Below are 26,201 nucleotides of genomic sequence, written 5' to 3' on the forward strand. Positions count from 1 at the left end.
TTTTAAGCTGCTCCTGCTACATGAGAGATTTTTTGTTTGTTTTTTGGTTTTTTGTTTTTGTTATGCTGTGTTTTTCATGTAGGTTAGTGTTATCTCTTCTGCTTCTTCTTGCTGCCGTTAGTGCCCTCTCTACTACTACTACTATATAATCTGTTAGCCCTGCTGTCCATATGTCCATATGTTGGGATCATCTCTTCAATCCATCGAGCCTTAAAAATGTAATGTACGTATTTAATTTTCCATTTTCCCCTTTCTCTGTGTTTTGGTTTTTCCTCTCTGACATTTTCATTTACGATATATTTACCATTTACGCATAGGAACTTTGATATTTAATCACTAGAGAGATATATGTATGTATGTTTATGTATATATATTATATTATATTTTTGATTTTGATTCATTTTTGTTTATGAAAAAAAAAAAAAATTGTTTTTTGTTTTCATGTGTGTGTGTGTGGGTGAGTGTGTGTTTTGGAAGTAGGAAGGGGGTGGTGGAACGGTGGGGTGAGGGGAGGGGGATTTAGGGGTGGGTATTGGCCAGTGTTGCCAGCTAAAACGGACTTGTTATTGTTCAGTTATATGGATTATTATAATTTGTTTCGTTTAGTTCCATGTTGGACATAAAACCAATTCAGATTTTAGTTTCTTTTCATTGTTATTTGATGCTTTTGTTTTATGCTTTAAGGTTAAGTATATAATTTTTTAGTTTTTAGTTTTAGTTTTGTTTAGTTTTTGTTTAATAATGAGCTCAACTAATATGCGCACTCAGTCTTTTGTAGTTCCACTATTTCTTACTATATATATGTATATACTTAGTTAAATGGAGGATTCTCTTGAGATGGAGTTTTCGGGTGTCGTTTTGTGGTGGATCTTGGTGGGGGGGTGGGGGGTGCAGGGTTAAGGGATTATTCACTTACGCTGGCAACACTGTACATCAAATGTTGCTTTCATTCATTTCATATAGGGGTTATATGGGTGTTCCTTGTGTGTGTGTGTGTGTGAGGGGGGAGGTGTTTTGGGGGTAGGGTATCGGGACTTTAAGCCGGCGTTAGCCTAAAGCTAATGATGGCCGACGATTCCGTTGGACGACCTCCGCGCACTGGTAAATACACCAGAGCTGGAGCAAAATGTATCTCAGCTTCGGCATCGACTGGTTGCAGATGAAAGGCCTGCATTTGATATGCTTCCTCTGTCTTCTCGGGCTGGGCATAGGAGACCGGCTTGCCGCTGCCATTGGCCAGCTGATTGCAATCCTCGAAGGGTGAGGTGGCCGCCGAACGCTGTTGAAATGTGGCCAACGATGCAGCCGCTGCTGCCAGGACCAGGCCATTCGGTGTATTGCCCTTGGGCGGCGATGAGTTCGGGGAAGAAGATGAGGTCGATCGATTCTTGGGTGATCTCGAATGGGCTTTCGGCGATTGTATGGGCGAGTTGGCCTTCTGGGAATGGGAATTGATGCTTAAATTGGTGGGCACATCCAGCGCATGATCCATCATCATCATCGTATCGTTATTTAGAGCCGATTTACTTGATTTACTTTTCGACTTTGTTGAATTCGCTGAAGAAGATGATGATGATGATGAGGACTTGACGTTTGGCATGTCCGCTGCAACTGTCGCTGCCGCCGCTGCTGCTGCTCCTGCTACCGAACTGGAGCTGGCTGGCGTCGATGGGGGATTATTCTCAGATGTCTCAGCAGATGCCCCGCCGTTGTTGAGCAAGGCGTGCGAACGCTCATGGATAAAGAGGAAAGCATAGTAGGGTGTCGTGAAGGGACACAGGGAGCACTGGTAGTCCTTGAATCGCTGCGTTTGCTGCTCGGCTCCAGCAAACATGTTGGGGAGTCCGGGTAAGGGCAAGCCTTTGGGCAATTGCTGTTGCATTTGTCCAAACAAATGCTGCGCATTTAGATTCTGTAGAGCCTGAGCCAAATTGGGTGCAGTTGCTCCAGCTGAAACTCCAGCTGCTGCAGCTGGTGTAACCGGAGCCGCCGCATGGCCATTGGGTATCTTGAGCGTGGGGCTATTTGGCTTGCTGGAATGATTGGAATTGTTGGATGCCGAATTCGACAGAACGGCCAGGGATGAGGGCTCCATGTCCCTGAGCTTCTCTAGGCCAGCTGGACCGTGTTCGTTTATCAGATGGGAGCGTAGCCATTTGAAACTACGGAATTGTCGTGCGCATAGAGGACAAATCTCACCAGGGCCATCGCCCTGGCCGGCTCCTGTGTTTGATGGCGAGAGATTGTGTTCCCGCTCCAAGAGTTGTTGCTGCTGTTGTTGTTGTTGCTGCTGCTGCTGTTGTTGTTGCTGCTGCTGGGCTGCTGCTGCAGCTGCTTCCATTTTCACGCCGTTCTGTCCACGTGGCTGAGGCAGGGGAGATCCCTCTTCGACAATGCCATGCGTATTGTGCTTGTGGACACGCAGGAAATACTTGCTGCACAGCTCCTTGTTGCATATGTTGCACACAACGCCGCCAATCTGTGCCCCATTCTCGATCTCAATGCCATGCATGCGTTGCATGTGGGTCTTCATGAAGTATTTGTTGCATAGCTCCTTGTTGCAGATCTCGCAGTAGCTGCTGGTCGGCGTGATGGTGTAGGCTGGACGATTGGCTGGCGCTGCTGGAACAACCCCGGCCGGCGGTAGGGCGGGACGTGTGTCGGCGGGCGTAAAGAAACCCTCCCCACCGCCGGGCATCAGAGATCCGGAGCGTGTCAAATGCATTTCGGCGATATGTTGCTTGAATTCCTGTGGACTGGAGAAGTCACGTTCGCAGGGCTGACAGCGCAGCTCATTGGTGGGAGATGGGGCAATGGGCATTGGGCCCACATCCGCGACTGATCCTCCTGGGGATAGTTTGGGCAGCGACTGGCCATACATGGCGGCCAGCGGATGGGGTGGCTCTCCAGCCACCAGGGGTATTTGTCCCAATGGCAGGGGTAATTGCATTTGCCCGGCATGCTCGGTCATCAGGTGAGCTCGCAGGGCATACTGATGCTCCAGTTCGCGGCCACACAGATGACAGGGCAGTGGTCGTTTGCCATTGAAATCGTTGAGCTGCTGCAGCATCGATTGAAGCTTCTGTAAATTCTGTAGCCCAACCACAGAGGAGGGATTAGCTGCTGCTGCTGCTGCTGCTCCTCCTCCTCCTACTCCTCCGTTTGTCTTCTCGTCGTCGTAGCTATCGTTGAGTGGCTCCAATTTGATACGCTTGCTGGGCTGCTGTTCCTGCTCCAGATGATCCTTGCCATCCTGCTCCATGTCATTCTGTTCCATGCTGGCAGCTGCTGCCTTGGCCAACATCAAATTAAGTGGCATAAAGGGCCAAGAATTGATTTGCGGTGGAGGCAGCTCTAAGTCCTTGCCAGCATTCGAAGCTGCCGACTCCTCCGGAGGTACAAATATCCCATGACGTTTCCATTTGTGGGTACGCAAAAAATAACGATTGGCATACTCTTTGAAGCAGATCTCGCAAAAGAATTCAGGACACTGGACACCCAAACGACGTAGCTTATCCGGACTGAAATTGGAGTCACGTGCCTGCTGATGCAAATGCGATGACATTTTTCTGGGCGTTGGAGCAAAACTCATATCCTCCTGCTCCACAGTGAAGTCCTCACGAAAGCCTTCGGGCAATTTCAATGGTTTCATCTCGGACATCTCTTCCTGCTTGATAAGCGCTTCGTTGGGACTATCCCGCTGTGATTGCAATGTGTTTTGTGCTAACGAGGATGATGATTGTGATGGGGCGGCTGTTGCTGGTCCCGTGGAATCGGCTGCTATCACCTGCTGCTGCTGCTGTTGATCGTGCTGCTTGGCCCGATGACGTCGCATGGCAAAGACATTGGTGAAACGTTTTGAACAGATATCGCAATGAACTGAAGCTGACGGTGGGGCGACAGCAGCTGATGATCCAGATCCTGGACCTGCCTGTTGCTGCTCGGGCTTTGGTATGGCAGCTGAAGCTCCAATCTCACGTGGCGGCATTTGAAACATCAAAGACGCTGGGTTTCCATTGTTATTGTTAATGGTATTTGTACTATTATTGTTATTATTATTATTATTGTTGTTGTTGATGATGCTGCCGGGATTGGGGGTGGAGGAGGAGATGCCATCACCTACTGGATCAAAGATGCCATGCTTATTGGCCTTGTGGGTTTTAAGGAAATACTTGTTGCAGAACTCCTTGTTGCAGAGCTCGCAATAGGCCTCCGGATTGAAGATACGCAATGGCGGACGATTCAAGCCATCGACACCGGGAAAACCGGGCATGCCCAATAGTGGAAGGTAGCCACCATGGCCCACTCCCAAGGCGGCAGCAGCTGCTGCTGCATCAGGGCCAAAGGGGAAGCCAGGATGTCCTCCTGCCTGCTGCTGTGACATGGCATTGAACCAAAGTTCCTGCTCCTTGGCATGACCATTAGTTAGGTCCGATGGATGCATTTGTTGCTGTTGCTGATGCGACTGTTGTGACTGTTGCAACTGTTGCTCCCTCTTGATGATGGCCACGTGATTGATGGTGGTGCTGCTGCTGCAGCTGCTGCTGCGGACTGTCTGTCTCCCGTTCCAGCTTCACTTTGATTGAGGCCAAGAAATCCATGGGCTCAATTTCATTACCCTCTTGATCCTGATTGCCATGATCCTGCAGCATGTGTAGACTTAGCTTGAATTCTGTTTCAAAATTCTCGCCACATTCCTTGCAGAATGTCTGATACGGATTCTGTCTAATGGTTGCATTCTCATCATTCTTTTTGCCCTCCGCCTGAGATTGTGATATGTCCTGGTCTTGGTCCTGCTGCTCATCTAACTCCTGCTCCTCGTCGGATTCACGTTGCTGCTTTTGCTGCTGATGCTGCAGCAGTTCGAATGTCTCTTTCAACTGTTCTATGGACTTGGGTAGAAACATTTTCGATAGCTTCTCTTCATAATCTTCACCAGCATCCGCTTCCGCATCATCCACTCCATCTATGTCCATGCCAGTGGGTATATTACTTTCACCACCACTCAAATTCAAGGCATCCAGACGACTGGGATTGTGTTGTTTGCGTCGCTTTTTGGCCGCATCATTGAGGGCTTCCAGCAGCTGCAGCTGCATGGCTGCTGCATTTGCTGCCACAGCCATTGCCGCCATGGCATTGGCCTCCTGCTGACCAGATCCAGCACCCACTCTCACTCCCACGCCCATTCCCATTGCCATTCCCATTCCCGTTCCCGTTCCCGTTTCATTGTCGCCATCGTCCAGCGACTCATTTGTGTTGCTTCCCGCTGTGACTTTTGACTCTTCTAGCTCGGTTTCCGTCTCTTTATCCAATTGTTGATTGGGTGACATGGCTCCAATGTCTGTGTCTTCAGTTTTCGACTCTTCGGTTGTTTCCCTCGCTCCTGTTGGTGTTGTTGTTGTTGTTGTTGTTATAGTAGTAGTTGTTGTTGTTGTTCCGGCTGTTGGTGTCGTTGTTGTTGCTGTTGCTGCTGCTGCTTCTGCTGCTGCTGAGGCTTCTTGTGTCGTATTGTTGTTGATGTTGTTGCCACGATTTGTGTTAAGTGTCGATGAATTGGATACATCGGAAAGAGCAGTGTCCTCGCTACTCAGATCTGGCGGTGGGGTAGCATATATAGAAGCAGCCATTTTGGATGATATTACTATATTAGATGAAATGGGGGAGGCAAAAGAAACAACAAATCAATGACAATGCACAAATACAAAAAATAAAGGAAGCCCCAAAAGGGTTTTCACTTTACTTCATTTGGGACCATGCTAAGCGTAACTAACTAAATTAAAGTGTATATACAAATATATGTATGTACATATATACAGTAGAGTCCGGTTATAACGACTATAGATCGATGAGTGATTGGTTGGTTCCAATACAAACTTATATGAAAGGGTCTCCGGTTAGTAGGTCTTCCGGATATAAAGACGAAAATGGTCGGTCCCTGAAGAGTCGTTATAACTGGATTCTACTGTATTTGTTTTTGTTGTGCCAACAAATGCATGTATAGAGGAGATATTTCTAAACTTACAATTAACTTAGACCCTCTCCCTTTTAGTTAATTCTAACAATTTCTAACCCCCTTAAGTTTGATTCTCGTCCTTTGAGAGTTTTAATGAAAGATGATAAGAGACTATTTAATGTAAAACCAAACTAAGTCGAATTGAATCCTGAGGCTACTTTTTCGTAATTCCTGATTTTACTAGATAAAGAAGTTTCTGCCAAGAAAAAAATTGGAAAATTTCAACATGTTTTCTATATATACATAAGGATAGAAGGAGAAGGATGTAAATTGGTTTAAATAGAGATTTCAACTTAATTGTTGATGCAGTTCTTTCAGTTCTAGACCATACAAGAGACAAAAGATTGGTGGGAATTTCTTTCAGTGTAACTAATATATAGCTTGGGGCTTAAATTGTATTATGTGTAATATATATATAAAAACCAGTATGTACCACAAGAACAACAAAAACAACAACTAAGAAAATGAAAATGGCAAAAAAAAAAAAAAAAAAAAAATAAAATGAGAAAAATGAGAAAAAGCTTGCCAAATTCCATTCAATTTTATTTGGCCAGAGACCCTTGAAGAAGAATCCTGCGAGAAATGTTTTTCCTTCAACTAACACACACAAACACACACACACACACACGCACTTATGGTATTTGTGTCTCATTTCCTTATGAGCTTAATTTCATTTCTCTGCTGCTGCTTTTCCATCATTCTCCCTACACTTGTTTCTCTCTCCTTCCCCTCCTCCTCCTCCTCCTCCTCCTCATTCTTCTTCTAGCTTTTCTAGCTACACTTTTTCATTTTTGTGCAAATTCTATGAAAAATTTTTCCATTATATACACAAATACATATACATATGTATATCTCTGTGTGTGTGTGTGTGTGTGTGTGTGTGTCCAACATGTATAGAAAAAAAACTTTTTGTTTGCTATGCGCCCAGCTGCCATGCACACACACTTACACACACACACACACCTACCCACACTCACACACACACACACACTTACAACCCCATTGCCAGGGCGCACACGAAAATTTATACAAAGTCATCCGATTTAAGGAATACAAATTTTGCTTATTTTGTGTGTGGCACACACAAACTTTTTGCGCCTCACACACACACACACACACACACACCCATACAGAGAGTGGGTGAGAGAGAAAGAATATATATACATATATATCCTGACAACCGCCCACTGTAATATTTACCAGTCCCCGTGTCCCTCCCCCCCAGAAACATTCGGGCCTCTCCTCTTCTATCCTTCCCCCCACCCATCACTTGAGCTGAGCATAAAACTTATAAAAATTTTCTTCAACATGACTTGGTAAAATAAATTTGATTCTCAAGAAAACAGCAAAAAAAGGAAGAAACAAAAAAAAAAAAAAAAAAAAAAGAGGAAGGAAAGCCAATATAGTAAAGGAAGACCAAGAGTAAAAGGGGGGAACGACAAATGGAAGGGCGACAAGGCATAGTGGAGCAAGAGAGATGGAAAGGGGGCGGGTGGAGTGGAGTGGGTGGAGTTTTGTGGGAAAGGGGCCAAGCAACCAGGCAACGGCCGTGAGGCAAGCCAAAAAAAAAAAAAAAAAAAAAAAATGTCGAAATAAACCGAAATTTTCTTCTTGCTGTTTTTTTTTTTTTCCTCTTTCTTCCTATTTTTCTCGAAAAACAGAAAAGAAAAATATTCTCAACTATGCTGCAGACATAAATTAAGTTTCCATGGTTGGAAATTGGTTCTCGTAGATTTTCCTCTTGTTGCTGTTGACTTTCCTTTTATACAATTTCTGCAATCCTCCTACCTCCCGCCACCCCACCATCATGCTTCTCCCCCTCCTCTGTGTGGGTCTTGTACTTTTTGGAGGAGTTAAGCAAAAATGCCTGCCAGGATGTGCGCATTTCTCATTCAATGTATCTGTGTGTGTGTGTGTTTGTAAATATATGTATGTATGTATGTATGGAGGGGGCAGGGTGTGCGGTGTGGGGTGTGGGTGGTCTCTGGTTGCTGTATTTGGTTGGGATTTTTATAAAGCCTAAGGTAGTTTGATGTTATTTTATTTGATTTTTTTTCTTCTCCTTCTTGCCTACTACTTGTCTTTGTGTCTGTGTGTGTGTGTGTGTGTGTGTGTGTGTGGGGGGGGGATGTGGGTGGGGTATTTTTGGGGTGTTGCATGTATAAGAAAAATGTTCTAAATGAAAATGGCAACAGAGTGTAAACAGACAAACCATATACCTATCTCTTACTCTTACACACACACACACACCAAGCATCTTTATATACATATGTATAGAAGGACTTGAAACTAATTGCCTACTTTCAGTCTATCCAATTAAAATCAGAGAGATATATATCAGTAATTTCACTAACAAAGTTTTCGACACTTTTCTTCAGACTCGTGATCCTTCGAATAAGCCAACTTGAGATCATTTTGAATCCTACTTTTAGAGGTTACTGAAAATTATATTTATATTGCAGTCCTCGGTAGATGAGTTGTCCAGGCATTTGGGCAACTGAACAACGAGGACCCGGGTTCGAATCCCCCAGGCTAGAGTATGGATGTAGTTTTCATCTAAGCCAAAGGCATTAGTTGCCAGTGCTTGTAAAGTATAGTTACGTTGATTATTATATCCTATACTTATAATAATAATAATAATATTTATTATAGGCATAGATGGAACAAGTTATATAAAGCCTTCTTCAGTTGAACCCAAATCAAATAGAACTAAATATCGATTGAATATCATTAAAATCTATTAATATTTTGAAAATCAGTCGAATAAATAAAATTAAAAGGAATTCATATCCTCTTAAAGAAATATTCAATACAAACATAAAGGTTTTCATATCCATACACGAACCTCAATGAAGTTATTCGAATAGGGGAAATTTCAGAAGAATTTACTTTATAGTCAAGATAAATGTACACATTATTGATACTTGGTCAAGGTAGATACTCAAAAAAGGATGAATATAATTTAAATGATCGAGAGATGTCCTGATCCCTAAACACTTTTTCCCCCACCCTGATAACGTCCATGGTATTAGGAGATCCCTTCTATGCATTGGCAGATCCTCAAGTGGTATGAACGTGTTTTGAGGATCTTCACAGTCATTTCGTTACAATCTTTACTTTAATAAGATTGTTTCTTTAATCCTTTTTGAGTCGGGATATTAACTTTCAATTGCTTCAGACCCTTTGTCAAAGAATGAAAGAAAATCTTTTGAAAATCTAGCCATTGCTTGACAGACTTTCTGTAATGAACTTTAAAACTTGAAAACTTTTGTACGATCTTTCACTGATCCTTTCATCTTATACGCTACGATCGTGTGTGTGTGTGTGTGTCCTGTCACTGGATGTCATAAATATCTTACCAAGCTTTCACTATACTTTTAAACTCTTTGATCCTTTTCATTTTCTAACAAGCACTGATCAAAAACAACAAAGAAGAGAGTCTTAATTAAGTAATTTCCCTTGAAAAATTAAACATACTCATTAAATTTTAGTTGTTGTTCTTAACACTTTCGTCTTATGTTGTAAATGCACTTAAAAAAACCACAAAACAAAAAAACAAACGAAAAAGGAAAAAGGACTTCGGAGTCTTTCGTCGTCTTTGTTTTCGTTTTGTCGCGGATTTGATTTTTTTTAGTCGTAGTGTCGTATTGTCGCGCCGTCGCTTTGATGGTTTCTCGAGTGATCGGCACATGCGCACTTAATGCCTCCGCTGTGTCCTGCCAAGTGGCTCGTTCGTTGTCAACTGTCGCATGACGCAGCGTAAAAACTGTGAAAAAAACAACTGTAAAATCCCCAAATGGAAACAGTTACGAGCGCAAAATCAAAACACAGTAATAACATTGATACTAAAATCACACACACACACACACACAGCTACCCCCTCTTTGTACTGAACATTTAATAGTTTTTCCATCAATGCACACACACACACACACAGACACACACACGTTACCCATATCATGATATTTTTTCACAACCAAAAAAAAAAACCTCAATAAAACACCCCAAAATATCAAAAATCATAGAATTTCCCTTAAAAAAAAATAGAGAAAAATCAAATACAATAGAGAAAAGCAACGCGACGGCGACAACTGAGCAACGGCCTCTGCTCGGAAAACCATTATTGCTCCGCCCCTTTTTTCAAATTTTTAGTAACCACCACACACCACACATATGCACACACACACACACACACACACATACGCTCATATTGTGTATATGTATTTAAAAGCAGCGACAACTTCGTCGACGTCGACTTTTTCCTGGCCTCTCGTGCCAATTTATCATTGTTCGATAGTTTTTCAATTTGTTTTTTTCCCCTCTCGCCCTCGCCCCTCTTCTCACCCCACTCTCTGTGCCATACCCTCCCTTTTTTTCCCTTTGTGCCTGCCTTGTAGTTTTGCCACTGCTCAGAGTTGGAGTCGGGAGTCGTTTCAGTTGTTGTTGAGGTTGCTGGCTGAGCAGTAGCAGAACAAGGAGGAGGAGGAGGAGAACCAGGACAACAGAGCGACCAGCAGCAGCAGTCAAGTCAGTTGGTTATATTTTTATTATTATAATTTTTTGAATGTTACATGGCATGTTGCATTGCTTTCGCAAAGGTCTCTCTGACAAGCCACAATAGTTTTTCGTTTTTTTTTTTTTGTTGCAACCCTCATATGCCCAGACACTCAGACCCACACCCAGACCCAGACCCGTACCCCGGTCTTCAGCTCAATCTCATCATCATCATTATCAACATCATCTTGTCACATCTTTATGATCTCACCGACTTCTACTTGAGACAAGGTAACCCTCATCTAATTGGCCCTTAAAGAGGCCGGAACGTAATTGACTTTCAATAGCATTTGGTTTGAGGTTGATCGTTCTGTAAAATTGACACTGATCAGATTAGACAAGGACGAAGGGAAAGGAAGAAAGGTCGATGTGGTTCGTTGTCTTCAAAGATTTACTTGTTGCCCTTGAGATTTACATACATCAAAAAACAAGGGCAGACAGAATATTTCCCTTATCATCTTTGGCCTACTTGATCTTAATTATGCAATTAAATTTCACATTGAGAGCGTGAAGCTAATATGAACACAAAGGGCATAGCTAAATAGACTCAATATTCCATACGGAACAAGAATATATATTCATTCATACTTTCTCCATGCTATACAAACATCTGAGCAATTTTTTACTACCTTTTACAATTGTGTACAAATTGTTTCACTTTGAATGTGTTTTGATTGATTTGTATTGAATATTTTTAAGTTCTCTCACAAAGATGAGAAGAGTAAATAAATATTTTTAAAGATTTTTTCATGGTATGAGAAATAAGCCTAAAAGATTCTTCTTTATTTCGATAGCTGGATCGGATCCAACAAACTGTCAAAGTTCTCAATTGGGTTATAAAAAGCTTGAAAACAATTTTCATTTCAATCCAATTAAGATCGTGAAGTTATTTGGACTCTGCAAAGCCCGCTGATCATGAATGTATATAGGTACATATATGAAAACGTATCCTTTCGTCCTCTGACTAACCTTATTTTTGAACTTGCGGAAGATGAGTTTTTGGAAAAATGTTGCTAGTTTAAGGACTAGACTCTGCAGTTTTTCAAGGTAAGTCTTTAGAATGGGGGGAAGGGAAAGTCCCTTACTTGAATTTTACCCTTATAACTAAAGATACTAAAAGATTCTATTTTGAGACAGAAAGTGACTTGCTTTACCCATGCTCTTTTCTTATATCCTTTAACTAGAAAGCGGCACGTTCTATCAATTTCTTTTCCTCATATCGTTTTCTTCTTACGCTTTGTTTGGTTTTGTTTTGTTTTTTTTTTTTTTCAGTTTTTGTGGTATCTAAATTCTTCCCCTGGGAAATGGTTAAACCAGCAGCAGCAAGAACAACGAAAACAACAACAAAGTGTTTATTTTCACAGATTGATTTTGACTTTACAGGATATATGTATATACAGACACTTGTGATGCCCCCCACCCATTCATCCCATCCATCTATCCATTCACCCAGTGGCATCTTCATACGAAGGGGGAAAGTGAAAGTGACTTGGCAAAGAAGTTGTCGTCTCCAAGGATATAACTGTCCTGTCCTGTCCTGTCCTGTTTATACTCGTGTTGTCCTGCCCTACGCATTGCGTCCAGTTGCGTTTTGAGTCTGCGCATTTGGACATCATCTCTCATGAGAAGCAAGCCGGCAATTGCGAGAATCCCAGAGAGTCAGTTGTAGAGTGTGTGTGTGTATGCCATATGTGTGTCCCGGTGTGCGTGTGTGTATAGTTGAAATCGCCGGTTGAACGAACGACCAGGCGAACAAAATGTGCCAACCAGCAGCAACATTTAAAACTCATTGGTCGGCAGTTGTATGTGTTCGGGATTCGAATGTTGTGTGTCTCTCTATATGAGTGTGTGTGCGTGTGTGTGTGTGTGTTGCACGTCTAGTGGTCAAGGTTTGCTATTGACTTTCACTTTCACATGTCGGCATGTCCAGTGTGACGATGACGCCGACACGACGACTTTGCCGGCACTTTCACTTTCACACACACACAGTTACACCTCCTCTTCCACACCAAATTGTAGGCGCATGTCCTTCATCCGCACACGTGTGTGCACTCGAAACGTAAACAAAACCCACAAATGGTTCTAACTCTTTACCCTCCCTCACCCTTATCTCTCTCTCTCTCTCTCTCACTCTCGCTTTCTCGTTCCTTCAGTAAAAATAATCATTATCAACTTTAAAACAACAATCTACCGCCCATTTTGAACGCCTGCCGCAACACGCAATGCGACCGAGACATGCAAATGACTCAAACTCAATCATCAGCCTACTCACCACCCACCTCCCCTCCTCCTCGTCGTCGCACTCCCTTTCACTCTCACTTTCACAAAATATAATTATATAGAAAACTCTGGGCTAGCTTATGATTGACAATGCCGCGCCCATATGCCACACTTTTATTGCAATTAATATTCTTGTTGAAAATCAAATTGAAATTATGCATTTGGCTGAAAAATTAAAGGGACATACAATGCCTGATGAATGGGAGAGGGAGGGGGCGGGGCAGTAGTAACCAACGAACCATCAAACTCTAAATCAACCCCTCTCACTCTCTAAAGGGTCTTGTGCGAGGGCGGGTGTGTGGTGTTGGGGGGTTGGGGTTGGGGTTGGGTTGTTAAGGGCCAAATGTGTGCGACAAATTGATTTTAAGAACTAACCGAATTTCGTGAGGTTTTGTTTGTTAAACGTATTTATTCCTATTACAACAAATACTTGATGGATTACTTTCCCCTAACCATCATCAGCCCTTACTCTTTCCCTCTCCACCTTTGCCTGATTTTTCCCCAACTTTCCTTCTCTTTACCTCAATTTCCCTTTTGGATCTAAAATTGCTTTTCTTATGGCTAAAAATCCTTCCTACTTACATTTAATAAGATTTTTGTTTTCATAAATGTTTTTTTGGTTTTTGCCTTTTGCCTTGACGAACAATCTTCAACTAATGAAAATAAATGCCAAGTTCAGATTTAAGACAAAAAATATTTCAAAAATCTCTTGTAAAATTCAAAAAGGACAATAAATAATGTAATCAGAATCAGATGATCTCCTTTGATTTCTATATAGATTGTGAATATATGTATATTTAGTTCAACTTTAACGAGAGATTGTGAGAACTTTTGACATACATTGTTGTTGTCCCTTTACCAAAAAAAAACCCCCAAAAAAAAGGACTAAAAACAAAAGAAATTTGTAAGGAAACATTTCGAATTTCTATGTACAATGCTCATTAGTAAGAAATCTCATTAGAAACCAATGAACGAGCACTCACACACACACACACACACACATAGAGACAAAAACACTCTCTCGTCTCTAATGAGCACTACCCATACTTGTATTCGATTTGCCTTTCAATTTAATATATATATATATATATATATATATAATATAGGATGTATATAGTTTTTTTTTTTTTTCTTCTTTTTGGTTGTTTCTCATTTTCACTTTCACATCTCTTTGGCGCATGGCGAATGAAGTGAAAAATTAATTTTCCCCTTACCCCTTGGCCCTCCATCGTAAAGCCTACACCACCCCATCAGCCCCTCTATCCCCCACTCCTTCGCAATATAGAAAAGCCAAAGGCAAAAGCTAACAAGAAGCCAACTCAACTAGTATTTCCATCTCTTTCGTGCACTAAAATTTTCTTTTCTATCAAATATTATTTGTACAATAAACTAAAATGAGTAAGTGTGTGTATATATGTATATGCCTGTGTGTGTGTGTGTGTGAGTTCCACCCCCCAGTGCCCATGTGTGTGTGTGTGTGTGTGAGGGCATGATAAAATAAAAATACGAAAAATATGAAAAAAATACGAGAAAAATTAATAATGAAGCACACACACACACACACAGACACAAGGACAAATGGTATATATGTACATACATACGTACATAAGCCAAGCTATTTATTTCTCTCCGTGTCTGTGTGTGTGTGTGAGTGTGTTTGAGTAGAGGAAGATGGAAATAATAATCATTTTTATAATAATGCAAGTGTATTTTGAGCAAAAGTTTTTGCGTAATGCCAAACTTGCGCGGGGCTATCCCATCTTATACTATATGTATACATATGTATACAATATGTATGTATGTGTGTGTGTCATCATCATTATGGTCATTCTCATTATCGGCATTATAATAATTATCGTATGTCCGAGTCCCAAGTCGCATTCGCAATCTTATCTAGCATCTCGTCGCGTCTCGTCTCGTCTAGTGTCTTTACTCTTCTCTCCTCTCCTCACACTTCTCTACGTATTTTTCGCCTTTCACCGTGGCCAAGCCACCCCAAAAAGTATGCAGCAATATTTTCAAGAAATCTATAGAAGAAAAATTTTCACAGAAGCGCAGAACAAAAAAAAATTCCATAAATTTTTCGCTTCTATGCTTTCGTCTCCTGCACACACACACAAACACACAGAGGGAGACATACATACACATACATATATATATTATACATACTCGGGCATTGTTGAGGGGGAAGTTTGCAATTTTATCACACACACACACACACACACACACAACCAAAGCAACTTTATGAAACCATCAAATTATTTTCTTTTCCATTTCTGACACTCAAAAGAAAAACGCAAAAGTAAGACAGAGCAACAACAACAACAACAACAACAACAACACAAGCAACGGCAAGAAAAAAAAAATAAAAGGACGAACGACAAAAAAATAAAGGGAAAAAGAAAAGAAAGAAATATTATTTTCCAGTTACAGTCAGGTCTTGGGGTCTTGGGTCCTTGGTTCTCGTTTCTTGGTCGTCATGGCACATCCTTTATTTTACTTTACTTTATTTTTCTGGGCACAAAGTTTTTGCGATATGCCTGCGGGTTACTTTTACCCCCCACTCACTCTCTCTCTCTCACTCTCGCTCACCATCTCTCTCTTTCTCTCGTTTTCCCTTTTGTATGTGTCTGTGTGTAAAGGGGGTTAAGACGGGGAAGGTCTTGGAGCTACTTGGTCTTATTTGGCAACGAAATTTTTATGAGAAAATGCCTGCCTTTGGGTGAGTATCCTCTTCGAATCACTCTGTGTGTGTGTGTGTGTGTATCAAAATATTTAAAAGCAAATATTATATTGGCCGAATGCTTAAGAAGTAGTAGCGCATAAGTATGAGAATAAAGACGAGGTTAGACGTAATAGAGAAACACTGAAGCAGCCCTTTGCAGATCTATATATGTGTGTGTGTGTGTGTGTGTGTGCGAAACCAAATACAATATCAAAAGGCATATAAAATGTTAAAAAGGAAAATATTAATAATGAGCTGCCCCTTCCAATACCCCCCTCTATTCCTCTTACAGTGCCATCCCCCCAGCCCCAGCGCCAGCCACAGAGAAGAAATGAGAAAAAAAATTGTAGAGAATTTATTGATTTTCATACAAAAGCGAATAAATATTGTTCAAACAGCACATGGCAAAGTGAACTTACACATAATATGAACTACACCGAGAGAAAAAACGTAAAGTGCAACGAATAGTAATAAACATTTAACAAATTTCAAGCGAAAAGCTAAAGAAACAAGTTTGCCATACATTTTCTCACAGTGTACTATTATTATTGAGATCAAATCAAAACACATTGATTGTTGATTTCTCTCAGTGTCGCACTCTCTCTCGCTCTGGTCTGTCTGTGGGACAGATGCACCACTCACACATATGGAAATTGATATTGCTGACTGAAATTTTTTTGCGATATTATATATACCTATAACATTTATGTATGTACATATATATAAATATTTTTTATTGTCAGAGTCGCAGTCGCAGTTCGCATTAAAAATACTTAATCTCCAATGGCACTAAAAACACACACACACACACAGACACAGACAACTCCTGCACCCTACATCTGCCTACTGCCTGCCTACCCTGGTCATAAAAATTGTTAGTCCCCATCCAACCCCTCCTCAATATGTATATAGTATATATTTTCCTCTTTAATCATTTGTGTGTTGATATCAAAAATTTTTTACTTTATCGCAGTTTTTCTAACCATTTTAGTGAGTGTGTGTGTGTGTGTGAGTGTGTGTGTTTTTTTTCTACGTTATTATTTTTCCACATTATTAGCACCCGTAGGGATCTCGTGGCGTATGCGTATTGTGTGATAAAACTCACACACACACACACACACACACATACATATAGATATATCGCTTTGGTATGAGTGTCAGAAGGCTAATGAGACTTTTTAATAAATTGCCCCGTCCATTTTTAGTACAGTTTTCATTATTAATAAAAGTTTATGACATATATATCAGACATGTATGTATGTATCTCGTCCCCTTCATCCTCTCTATATCTACCATTCTCTCTCTCTAATCTGTGTGTGTGTGTGTGTATTTTGTTTAATAAAAAAGAAAAGCACACAGAATTTATTATTCCAATTAAATTTCATAAGTTAATTTGTGTGAATGTGTGTGTGTGTCTGTGTACGCGTCATGACAATATCAAAGTGCACATTGTCATTTCGGACTTTGTGGCCTTGGGTACTTAAAAAAAATCTGAAAAAGTACACACACACACACACACACACAAACACACATAGAAAGCTTTCATGGCTACCATTACAATTCATTCATTAAAATCGTTCGAAACATATATAAAGAAGAATTTCGAAAATATTCCACATAAAAATGACATTTCCTTTAGAATGTTATATATATAGTCCAAGATATTATCTAATTTGACTTCTAATGGATATAAATTTAAAAAAAAAAAAAAAAACGCGTCTAAGATTCTGTAAACTTAAATTGTTTACTTAAAAAGATTTATTTTCAAAATTTGGCGGATAAATTTATGTAATTGGATTTATAATCATTTCTGTTTTTAAGTAACTTTTTTGAAATCGAAAGAAACTTTTAATTCTTTGTTTTGCCTTTCTAAAGTATTAGTATTTCATATCCAAAGTTCTTATTGTTATGATTAAAATTAAAAATGTTCGATATTAACCATCTTGAGATCAAAATTTACAAAGAAGAAGATTATAATATTAGAAATATAGAAACTTCGTTCAGCTCCTGAATATGGGTAAAATTATTCCTATTACCATAATGAAATACTTGTAATACTCTTGTTGTTGTCCTGTTTCCCCCCGGAAAGTTACATCATAGATAATGGAAAGGATTGTGTATTAAGGAATAATTCCCATCCATAATGTTTAATTTTTCATTTAAAACTTATCTGGAATTGATTCTACTTTCCTACAAAAAATATCTAAAGTAGATCACTAAACTCAGAACCCTCTTTTTGGAAAAGAGAGAGAACTGACTTTTCAGATTCATTCTAAACTAAAGACGCCTCGATCTAGCTATGTAAATGATCAAATTGAACTAAAGGAATGTAGATTTTTTGGTAATTCCAAGGAGATTTCCCCCCTTACACTACCCTTTTGACAAACTTGAAGACTCTACATGTTGAACTAATCTGTACTAATACATCTTTACTATCATTAAAAGGTCTATAGTCTATTCCCCATCGAAAACAAAAAAAAAAAAGGTTTTCGGCACATTGATTTACCAATTTAAAAGAGGATACCTACCCTCTATATGTACATGCATTTGTTTGGATAGACATAGAACGAACTTGGGGCTGTAAAAAAGGAGGAAACTTTGCCCCCACCCCAAAAGTATGCAAAACATTTGCTAAGAAGGAAAAGAATTGAATTAAATATAATCCTTAAAGCAAAGATTGTTTGGAGATAATCGAAATGTTATTAATTTGAATACTTTTGCAATCTATTGCATATTTTTAGGGGCAAAGTTATTCCCTATTTAACAATCCTAGATTCAACTATGATTATATATATATATATTTGGAGCATGGGGCAATTGTTTTCGTGGGTGATGATATTAAATGATAAATAAGTATGGCAATTTTCTAAGGACTATATATATGTAGGTATATTTGTTTTTGTTTATATATAGATATATACAACAATCCGTCAATTTCTGCATATTTATTTTGTGTTTGTTATAGCCAATTTTTAATTTTGAATTGATTTCAATTTCATTTTAGCTGGAAATTAACGTCTTTAAAGAAGAAAAAGCATTTTCAAGCGTTTTGCCAATTTTTGTAATTGTTTTGTAAGCCAATTTTTAAGTTAATTTAGTTTATAAGCCAATCATTTTGAGTTTCGAGTTTGTTTTTATTAGCATTTGTCAAAATGTATATAGTTTTTTGGAGGGAGGAGGGAAGAAAATTCACTCACAATGTCTCTGGCCAGAGAGATCATCATCGTTAATAATCCTATACAAAAACTTATATGAAAATAAACGCGAAACATTTTCATTAACCATGAACGTAAATTCGTTTGATTGTGCACAGTATTTAGTTATTTTATTTATAATTAATGTTATTATTATTATTATTATTATGCGGCTGTTAATAATTATTATACTGGATTGTTTATGGCTTTTTTTGTTTTTGGCTAGTATCAAAATTATCAAAGAAGTTCTCTCATTATATATATACAGCTATATATATATATACAAACATATATATATAAATGTTTATTTTGGTTTTTTGTTTTGTTTTTATGTTAACATTTAAAGCACTTCATTTCAATTTATATATATATGATATATATATATATATATATGTGTGTGTGTGTGTGTGTGTGTGTATGGGTGTATGGGTGCATGTGTGTGTGTGTGTTTGTGTATAGTTATTATTTTAGCACAGCGTTTTGAAAATTTTATATATTATAAAAATTTTGCATATTTTCTTTTTCACACTTTTCTTTTTTCTTTTCTTCTTTTTCTTTGCATCCTGCGAGGAGTTTCATTTAGGCTTACAAATCCTTGATATTCTTTCGCTTTTCTTTTTGGCTCACTTCGATTTCACACAGAAAAAACAGCAGAAAACACGTTTTACTTCATTTTTTTTGCTTTTGTTTGTTGTTTATTTTTATTGGATTTTATGGTATTATTTTATTTTTCTTGACATTTGCATTTGAATTTTGATTCGTGGTTATTGTTAGAGATGACGAAATTGTAATTTTCATTTATACGTTTTGTTTTTTTTTTTTTTTTTTTTTTTTGTTTTTTTTTTTTTTTTTTTGGTTGTGAAGAAACTTACAGAACTTGTACAGGGCGTTTCACTTATTTATCATACCGACAAAGTCTAGCACGACGTTGTGGTAGCCACGCGCGGCTACTTCTGCACCACGTACGCGTTTTCTGTAGACTGATTTGAGTTTTTCAGTTTCTTGTCCAACGAAACTCAAAAGGATGCACACCCACACACACACACACTCTGTTACTCTGGCATACAGGTTGAGAGCAAAACGAACAAGAGAGCCAACAACCAACCAACCAAAAAAAAAAAAAAAAAACTAAACCAACCACCAAACCAACCCCCTACCCCCAAAAAAACACAACAACAACAACATAAAATGTACAGACGCTCTGTTGCTATTTTGTTTACTTTCGATGCGGGGGCGTTAGGAGGGGGGATGGGGATTGAGACAGGCGGCAGGGTTGCGGACATGTGTTAACTAGGTAAATCTATATATATATATATATATATATGTATGTTGCTATATCCATCTCTCAGCTTGATCCTTTAAGCCAAATGGTGATAACTCCAAATGTATTGCCTACTTTTAGGCAAATATTTTTAATACATTTATTTAACATAATTTTGATCATATTTTTGACTATATACAAAAGTTTTAAAATATTTGCCATAATTATATGTATACAGCGCGCCCACTTGATGGATTCGCCAACACACACACACACACACACAGACACAAACACTCGACTCACAGGACATGCGTAGTTGAGATTGAGCGAGAGAGTAAATTTTACAGAGGAGTGTTTGTGTGTGTGTGTGGGGTTTTTTTTTTTTAATACACTTTATCGGCCAAGTCTCTGATAAAACAATCATCGTTTATGGTGCAACACGCTCCCTTCTGCCACCTACCCCTACCAATCGTCTCCACCCCCACCCACACCCACACCACTTCCCATCCCATCCCCCCTAAGCATAATTGAGATATAGTCCAGCAGCGCAGCAGGGGATGGAGTGAAACCATGTACCGCTAAACCACATGATTGGAATTGCCAGTAAAATGCTTTGAAGGAAAAAGTCCCTACAAAAAACTGGGTTAACTTCAATATTTTATTTTCTTTCTATGTATATATGTATGTGTTTGTTTATTGTTAATGATTTTTGAGCAAGTTTTTATGACAAACAAAAAGAGAAATATCATTGCAAAGGCGTAACCTGCGTGCGGCTTGTTAATTCCCCCTCCAAATAACGACTTTGCCCTCCCCAACCTCTTCCCCTTACTTAACTAAAAAAAAAAAAAAAAAAAAACTAAGAAAATCCAGGCCGGAAATGACAAGGCATAGTTTTCGCATTTCTTTTTTAAATTACAAACAAAACTGAAAACAAAAAACGAAAACCAAAAAAAGACGAATGGGAAATCAAATATGCCTTTAGCACGAAATATTCAAATTTTTTTCTCGTCTATTTCGTCCTTTCTGGCTTTTTGTTTTAGTTTTTTGATGTTGGTTTTTTATTTTTTTTTATATTCCTCATTTTTATATGCCATATAATGTAAGCCAACCCCCCAACCGTCTCTAACCGTTCCAAGAAGGCCTAAAGAGGTCTATGAGACTTTTCAATAACAAATTTCTCTCATACCCTGTTAAATGGTAAGTAGGGTATATTAAAAAGTTCATAGTTTTTAAGAAAAGCTTTGACACTTAAATATTTTAGGGATTAAATGCTTTAAATAAATTTAAAAACTAACTTTATCTAAATCATAATTGAAATTTATTCCCTATTGTATAGTAAAGTAAAGTAAAATGATCAATAACTTAACTAGTTTTTGAGATTTCTGTTTAGTTAACTATAATTAGCAATAGCAGCTTAATTTAGAAGCCAAGTTAAGACAAATAACTTGTGGAAAAGTTATTAAGATTGAGATTAAACTGTGTCTTACATGAGGGCTTTTATTAGTCCAATTGGTAGTAGATGAGTTACTACATCAGTGGTTATTATAAAGTTTAATATTTAATTGTCTCATTTAATTTATTTAAGTTAGTTACAGGGTACAACAGAGGGCGTTTCTGTTGTGAGCTTTTATTGCTGTGGTGCGAGTCATTTATCGCTTTTGCTGCTGTTGTTCGAACTTTTACGCTGGCGGTGCTGTAAAAGTTCTTGATATTGCTCTATGGAGCCATCCTCATGCTTGGAGGTAAACTGCTGGTCTCCTCCCGCCTTTGATTTCTGCTCATCGTTGCCGGCATTGGAGGCGGAGGCGTCTTTACCGTCTTTATCATGTTTTTGGGCACGCTTCGATTTCTTGATTTTATCACGCACGCGTTTACCTAGTCGCGATTCGGCAAGTACCTGACTGACCTTGGAGCTCTTTAGGTAGCGTGTGCGCCAGGACTGAAATGAAAGCAATTCGTAATTGTGTACGAGTTTAGATTGTACATGTGTTGTTATTGATAAGGATGATAGCCACCTCTGAATTCTCCGGCTGTAGCTTTTCATGATCATCCTCGCTGGTGTCCAGGGATATGACATCGTTATCCATTTCATCTTCTGGACTATCATTTGATTTTTTCTCTCTTTCCGTCTCGGACTTGATGCTCGGCGTTGGTTCTTCCTTGGCCAGTTGTTCAATCATTTCATTCTCTAGATCACCTCCAATGGAGATGACATCATCGTTTTGATCCTCATCCTCAATCAGAGATAGAGCTACTGCTCCGCCAGTGCTAGCCACTTGACTCTGTTGGCTACAATTGGAATTCTCCTCCACAGCAGTTGGCACTTTTGGAGATTCCTCAGTTGCTGGTATTGGATCCTTAGCTTCAGTAGTAGTTTCCTTTTCTGCCTCTTTCTCGGGAAGAGGCGCCTCGTTATTTTCGGAAGGCTTTTCTTTAGTTTCCACTTCATCTCTCACCTCGCCCTCCTCTGGCTCACTTTCCACAGCTGGTTCAGCTGGCTGAGGCAATGGCGCCGGCGGTAGCTGCTCCAACGCGGCCTTTTGATTGTTGTTCTGTTGTTGGCCTTTGTCTTTATTCGTGCTCACCTGCTCGTCTTCATCTGTACTATCGCTAATTAACAATGTTTCAGTCTCTGTTTGTATGGGTATGACATCTGGCGAAGCTGAGCGCGATCGGTCTTTTGCTGGGGAATCTCCTATGGTCACTTCTGTAATCTCCTCTATTACCTGCCTCTCTGGCGTCTTGTTAGTTTGCCGATAGTTACGCTTGATCTTTATCTTTTTTGTTACGCCTTCTCGGCTATTATCATCAGTTATGTGGACAAGTCGCTCGATAGATTTACGTTTCCGTTGAGATTCCGATCTTTCGCGGCCTTTACTGGCACTTTTCGAAGATTTACTTTTCGATTTTTCTGCTTGTTTACGTCTATCCACATTAGAGGGAGTATCTTCATCTTCATCATCTGATTTAACCTCAATTTTAGTTATCGGTTCCATGGCCAACTGAGAGCGAATGGCTCTGGCACGAGCCTGCAGCTCCAAAAGTTCCAAAACGCTAATTTGGCCATCGGCTGCAAACATTTTTAAAAACATTTTAAGCATTTAGTTCACTCAATTGAAATGAGGACAAAAAGGAGATGGCATTCAGTGGGAGAAGAAGAAATGTATTTTCTTGCTAACAGCTATCTAAATTCTGGATTAACTTTAGTCTGAACCAACTTATCCTCTCATCGACTACGACTACAGTTCAGGCATTCTGAGTTAGACAGAGATAAAAAGATATTTTCTTGCTACTCTAAATCAATTCTCGAGTCGGAAAAGATTTTTACAATTGTACTTTCTACGCCCATGTGAAGAAAGTTGTCAATTCCTGGCCTTATTTGTCCTTCCCTTAACCCTTTTTTTTAACATTTAAATGATCCTTTCGTGGTGCCTTGTTTTTGTGGGTTAATTGAGCCGCTGCCTCAAAATGTAGCCCAGTTTAAAAATGTTTGAGACGAGACAGAATCGAAAATACATATATAGTTATATATAGTAGGCATTCTATAATCATCATGTCGATTTCTATATAGTTCATACCTTATTCGATCTCTCTCTCTCTGTTAGAAAACACACATAAACTTACTTTCTTCGTTTTGTTCCTTTTTGATAGGTTTTTTTGCCACTAACCAGTTTCTTTTTTTAGCTGAAAAGTAAAACACGTATTAAAATTGTTAAAAAGTAATTGTTCATGATTGAAAATTAAACTGCACACACACACATAGAAGAAGATGGATAGCGAAACTAGCTTCAGTGCTCAGCAGGCAGCGGAACAACCGGATAGCGATGACCATCAAATTGATCAATTCAAGGTAAAACTAAATGGTCAACAGGACTTGGAATCGCGATTACATGAATTTAAGGCTGCATGCGATGCCCATGAGAAGCATACACTAAAGCGGCGTAGGCGAAGCTATTATCACATGGGTTTGGTGGCCAAACTGGTGACGGATACAACCCATGATGAATTGCGTCGCATGCTAGAGAATGGCACATATACATTCCATGTGGATACGGTGGCCAATAAGCCAAATGAACTGACCAGCATACTGGAGACCATGAATATAGCCATTTCGGCCACCTTTGTGGAAAGAGAGCTCAAGCTGGCCACTGGACTAGCGTTGGAGATTAATGGTGAATGCTGTCGCGTTGGTCGTTTAAGGAATAATTGCACTGTGATGCTTGCCCGTGGTTCTGTGGTTACTCTGACTACCAATGAGGCCTATCGCTATGCGGGATTCAAGGAGATTGCCTATGTGATTAACTTAAAGGCCTATTTGAGTTCATTGAAGCTGGGCGATATTCTATACATTGGCCGAGAAGTGCGTTGCCGTGTCCTAAAGACACTATCTGAAGCCATAGCCGTAATGATCATCGATGCTGGGCTAATGGCCTCGTATGATTTCATTGAGTTGCCGCGCCAGTGTTATAGCCTAAAACCCGAACTCTATCAGGAACTCTTTATGTCCGATCTCAAGTTGGTCGAGTCTCTAAAAGCGGACTATGTGGTGCTGCCGAAAATTAGGTGTAAGAGCTTCTTACGTGCCGTTCGTCATGCTCTAAATGAGGAGTTTGATATGAAATTGATTGGCATGATTGATTTCGAATATGTAAGAAATAATATGTTGGATCTATTGGGTATAATCAAGCTAGTAGACTATATATGGATACCCGATATGTTTAGTATTAATTGCTGTGTCTATAACTACATTATGGAAGATGTTCTACCTATATCGAAATGCCAGAAAAAGCCTGTAATTGGCACTGTGCCTCTCGAGCGTTGCAGTGACTTTAAATATTACGAGCTGCATGAGTTCCTTTGGAAAATCGATGCCATTCACATACAGAAGAGCACGTGGTGCAATAAATATCCACTTATTGTAAAGAAACTAATGCCCGTGCGAGACTATCGTGCGGGCGTTGTCCAATCTGAGAGAATGGTCAAGAATATCCTCACTTCATATCAGACCATAGTGAATTTTATTATTAGAACAATAAGTTCCATCGAATGCCAGGCTATATTTATCTATACAAGGTGTGAAAATGCAAGCGTGGCTTTGGCTCGAACCGAAATTTATTGCCCTGTCTATATGATGATGCCATTGAACGACAATGAAGAAGATGACAACGAGGAGACCATCAAGTGCAAATTTAATTTGGCCAGAGCTCTGCATCTGAGAAGAAATATGCATCCGGTACTCTATACCAAGGACATAAATGAGCAGAATTTGAATCCCATAGACTTTGGGGTCGATTATATGAGGCGCAAAGGTTGCCTGGAAGTGGGCGATTTCGTAGTCACACTGGAGGTGGGTAAGGAAGATGACGAAAATGTGAACCTTGGTGTTGGAGAGGATGTTTGGATACTGAGAGCTTTCTATGTGGCTCCTCAGTTACCCTACGAGAAGTTCCAGCATGGCACATAGAAATCTTTTCCTAGTATGTGCAGTTGTATTTCCACGATATTTGTCCAAATTATATGTAATAAATCCTATTTTTTACTAACCTCTCCGTGAGTCACCTATATCACTGTCTGATGATATCTCCTCTAGGGATATGTGCTCTAAGGATCATAAAAAGACATGATTACAAATTAAAAATTTAATTAAATTTTTAGCCTCTCCCCACGTACCTTCCTTATGCTGTACATCTGAATCCTCAGAACTCTCTGTGTCTGAGGGACAAAGTTTGTCCTCTATGATGGACTTCAGGCGCTTAGTGGATATGCACAGCAATTCATCCAAGCAGCGTTCCTCAATTTCTTCCAAAGGTGCTTTCTGCCACACGAGCACAGAGTTATTATTTATTGAATAGATTTTGTTTTCAGGTGTATTGGTTTACCTTTAAGAACTCTGGAGCCAAATTAATAATTGTCTTCGGCTTCAGTGTGGCGAAGATTTGTTTCACCAGCTCCAAGCGGTCATCAATGTAGTGGGAAATATGATGCAGTGTACGATCCTCTTCGAGTTTCTCTTTCTTAATGCCAATTGGTTTGGGAATTTGATCGCTTCCCTTTTTCGCCTTCTTTGAGGTGCTCATTTTTGCATTTAATAATGTTCAAAACATAAACGTCAACTTTTTTATTTTCTTGGCCTTGCTTTTGCAACACTGACAATCAGCTGCTGCAGTTGCACCT

The 26,201-nt window shown here is 39.5% G+C and overlaps 3 protein-coding genes across 3 annotated transcripts; 1 reads left to right on the plus strand and 2 right to left on the minus strand.

The window, feature by feature from the left end:
* Positions 1 to 1,021: 1,021 nt before the first annotated feature.
* On the minus strand, positions 1,022 to 19,737 carry LOC137574206 (uncharacterized). Its single transcript, XM_068286372.1, has 4 exons — positions 19,639 to 19,737; positions 18,770 to 18,988; positions 4,524 to 5,641; positions 1,022 to 4,432 (listed from the first exon to the last, which is right to left on the minus strand). Exons 2-4 carry the CDS (start codon positions 18,855 to 18,857, stop codon positions 1,037 to 1,039), a joined length of 4,602 nt encoding a protein of 1,533 aa, XP_068142473.1. The 5' UTR covers positions 18,858 to 18,988; positions 19,639 to 19,737; the 3' UTR covers positions 1,022 to 1,036.
* Positions 19,738 to 21,217: 1,480 nt separating this feature from the next.
* Positions 21,218 to 26,191, minus strand: LOC137573713 (transcriptional regulator ATRX homolog). The gene is made up of 6 exons (XM_068285721.1): positions 25,907 to 26,191; positions 25,698 to 25,842; positions 25,572 to 25,628; positions 23,652 to 23,711; positions 22,043 to 23,097; positions 21,218 to 21,966 (listed from the first exon to the last, which is right to left on the minus strand). The coding sequence occupies exons 1-6, from the start codon at positions 26,102 to 26,104 to the stop codon at positions 21,673 to 21,675; spliced, it is 1,809 nt and encodes a 602-aa protein (XP_068141822.1). The 5' UTR covers positions 26,105 to 26,191; the 3' UTR covers positions 21,218 to 21,672.
* On the plus strand, positions 23,597 to 25,570 carry LOC137573715 (uncharacterized). The gene has a single exon (XM_068285722.1). The coding sequence runs from the start codon at positions 23,797 to 23,799 to the stop codon at positions 25,489 to 25,491; it is 1,695 nt and encodes a 564-aa protein (XP_068141823.1). The 5' UTR covers positions 23,597 to 23,796; the 3' UTR covers positions 25,492 to 25,570.
* Positions 26,192 to 26,201: the final 10 nt, after the last annotated feature.

The sequence above is a fragment of the Drosophila tropicalis genome, unplaced genomic scaffold (assembly GCF_018151085.1).
Source record: "Drosophila tropicalis isolate 14030-0801.00 unplaced genomic scaffold, ASM1815108v1 contig_443, whole genome shotgun sequence".
NCBI classification, from domain to species: Eukaryota; Metazoa; Arthropoda; class Insecta; order Diptera; family Drosophilidae; genus Drosophila; species Drosophila tropicalis.

Bases quoted from the DNA above. Each gene is read 5' to 3' on its own strand.
- LOC137574206 (XM_068286372.1), bottom strand. From the start codon at position 18,857: ATGGTTAATGAAAATGTTTCGCGTTTATTTTCATATAAGTTTTTGTAT. The intron at 5,642-18,769 runs GTGAGTGAATTT...CATCTAATATAG, and splicing joins TCTCTCTGGCCAGAGACATT to TAATATCATCCAAAATGGCT. The intron at 4,433-4,523 runs CACCATCAATCA...ATGCATCCATCG, and splicing joins AGCAGCTGCAGCAGCAGCAC to GACCTAACTAATGGTCATGC.
- LOC137573715 (XM_068285722.1), top strand. From the start codon at position 23,797: ATGGATAGCGAAACTAGCTTCAGTGCTCAGCAGGCAGCGGAACAACCG.
- LOC137573713 (XM_068285721.1), bottom strand. From the start codon at position 26,104: ATGAGCACCTCAAAGAAGGCGAAAAAGGGAAGCGATCAAATTCCCAAA. The intron at 25,843-25,906 runs GTAAACCAATAC...CTCGTGTGGCAG, and splicing joins TGGCTCCAGAGTTCTTAAAG to AAAGCACCTTTGGAAGAAAT. The intron at 23,098-23,651 runs GTAAGTTTATGT...AAATGTTTGCAG, and splicing joins AAAGGAACAAAACGAAGAAA to CCGATGGCCAAATTAGCGTT.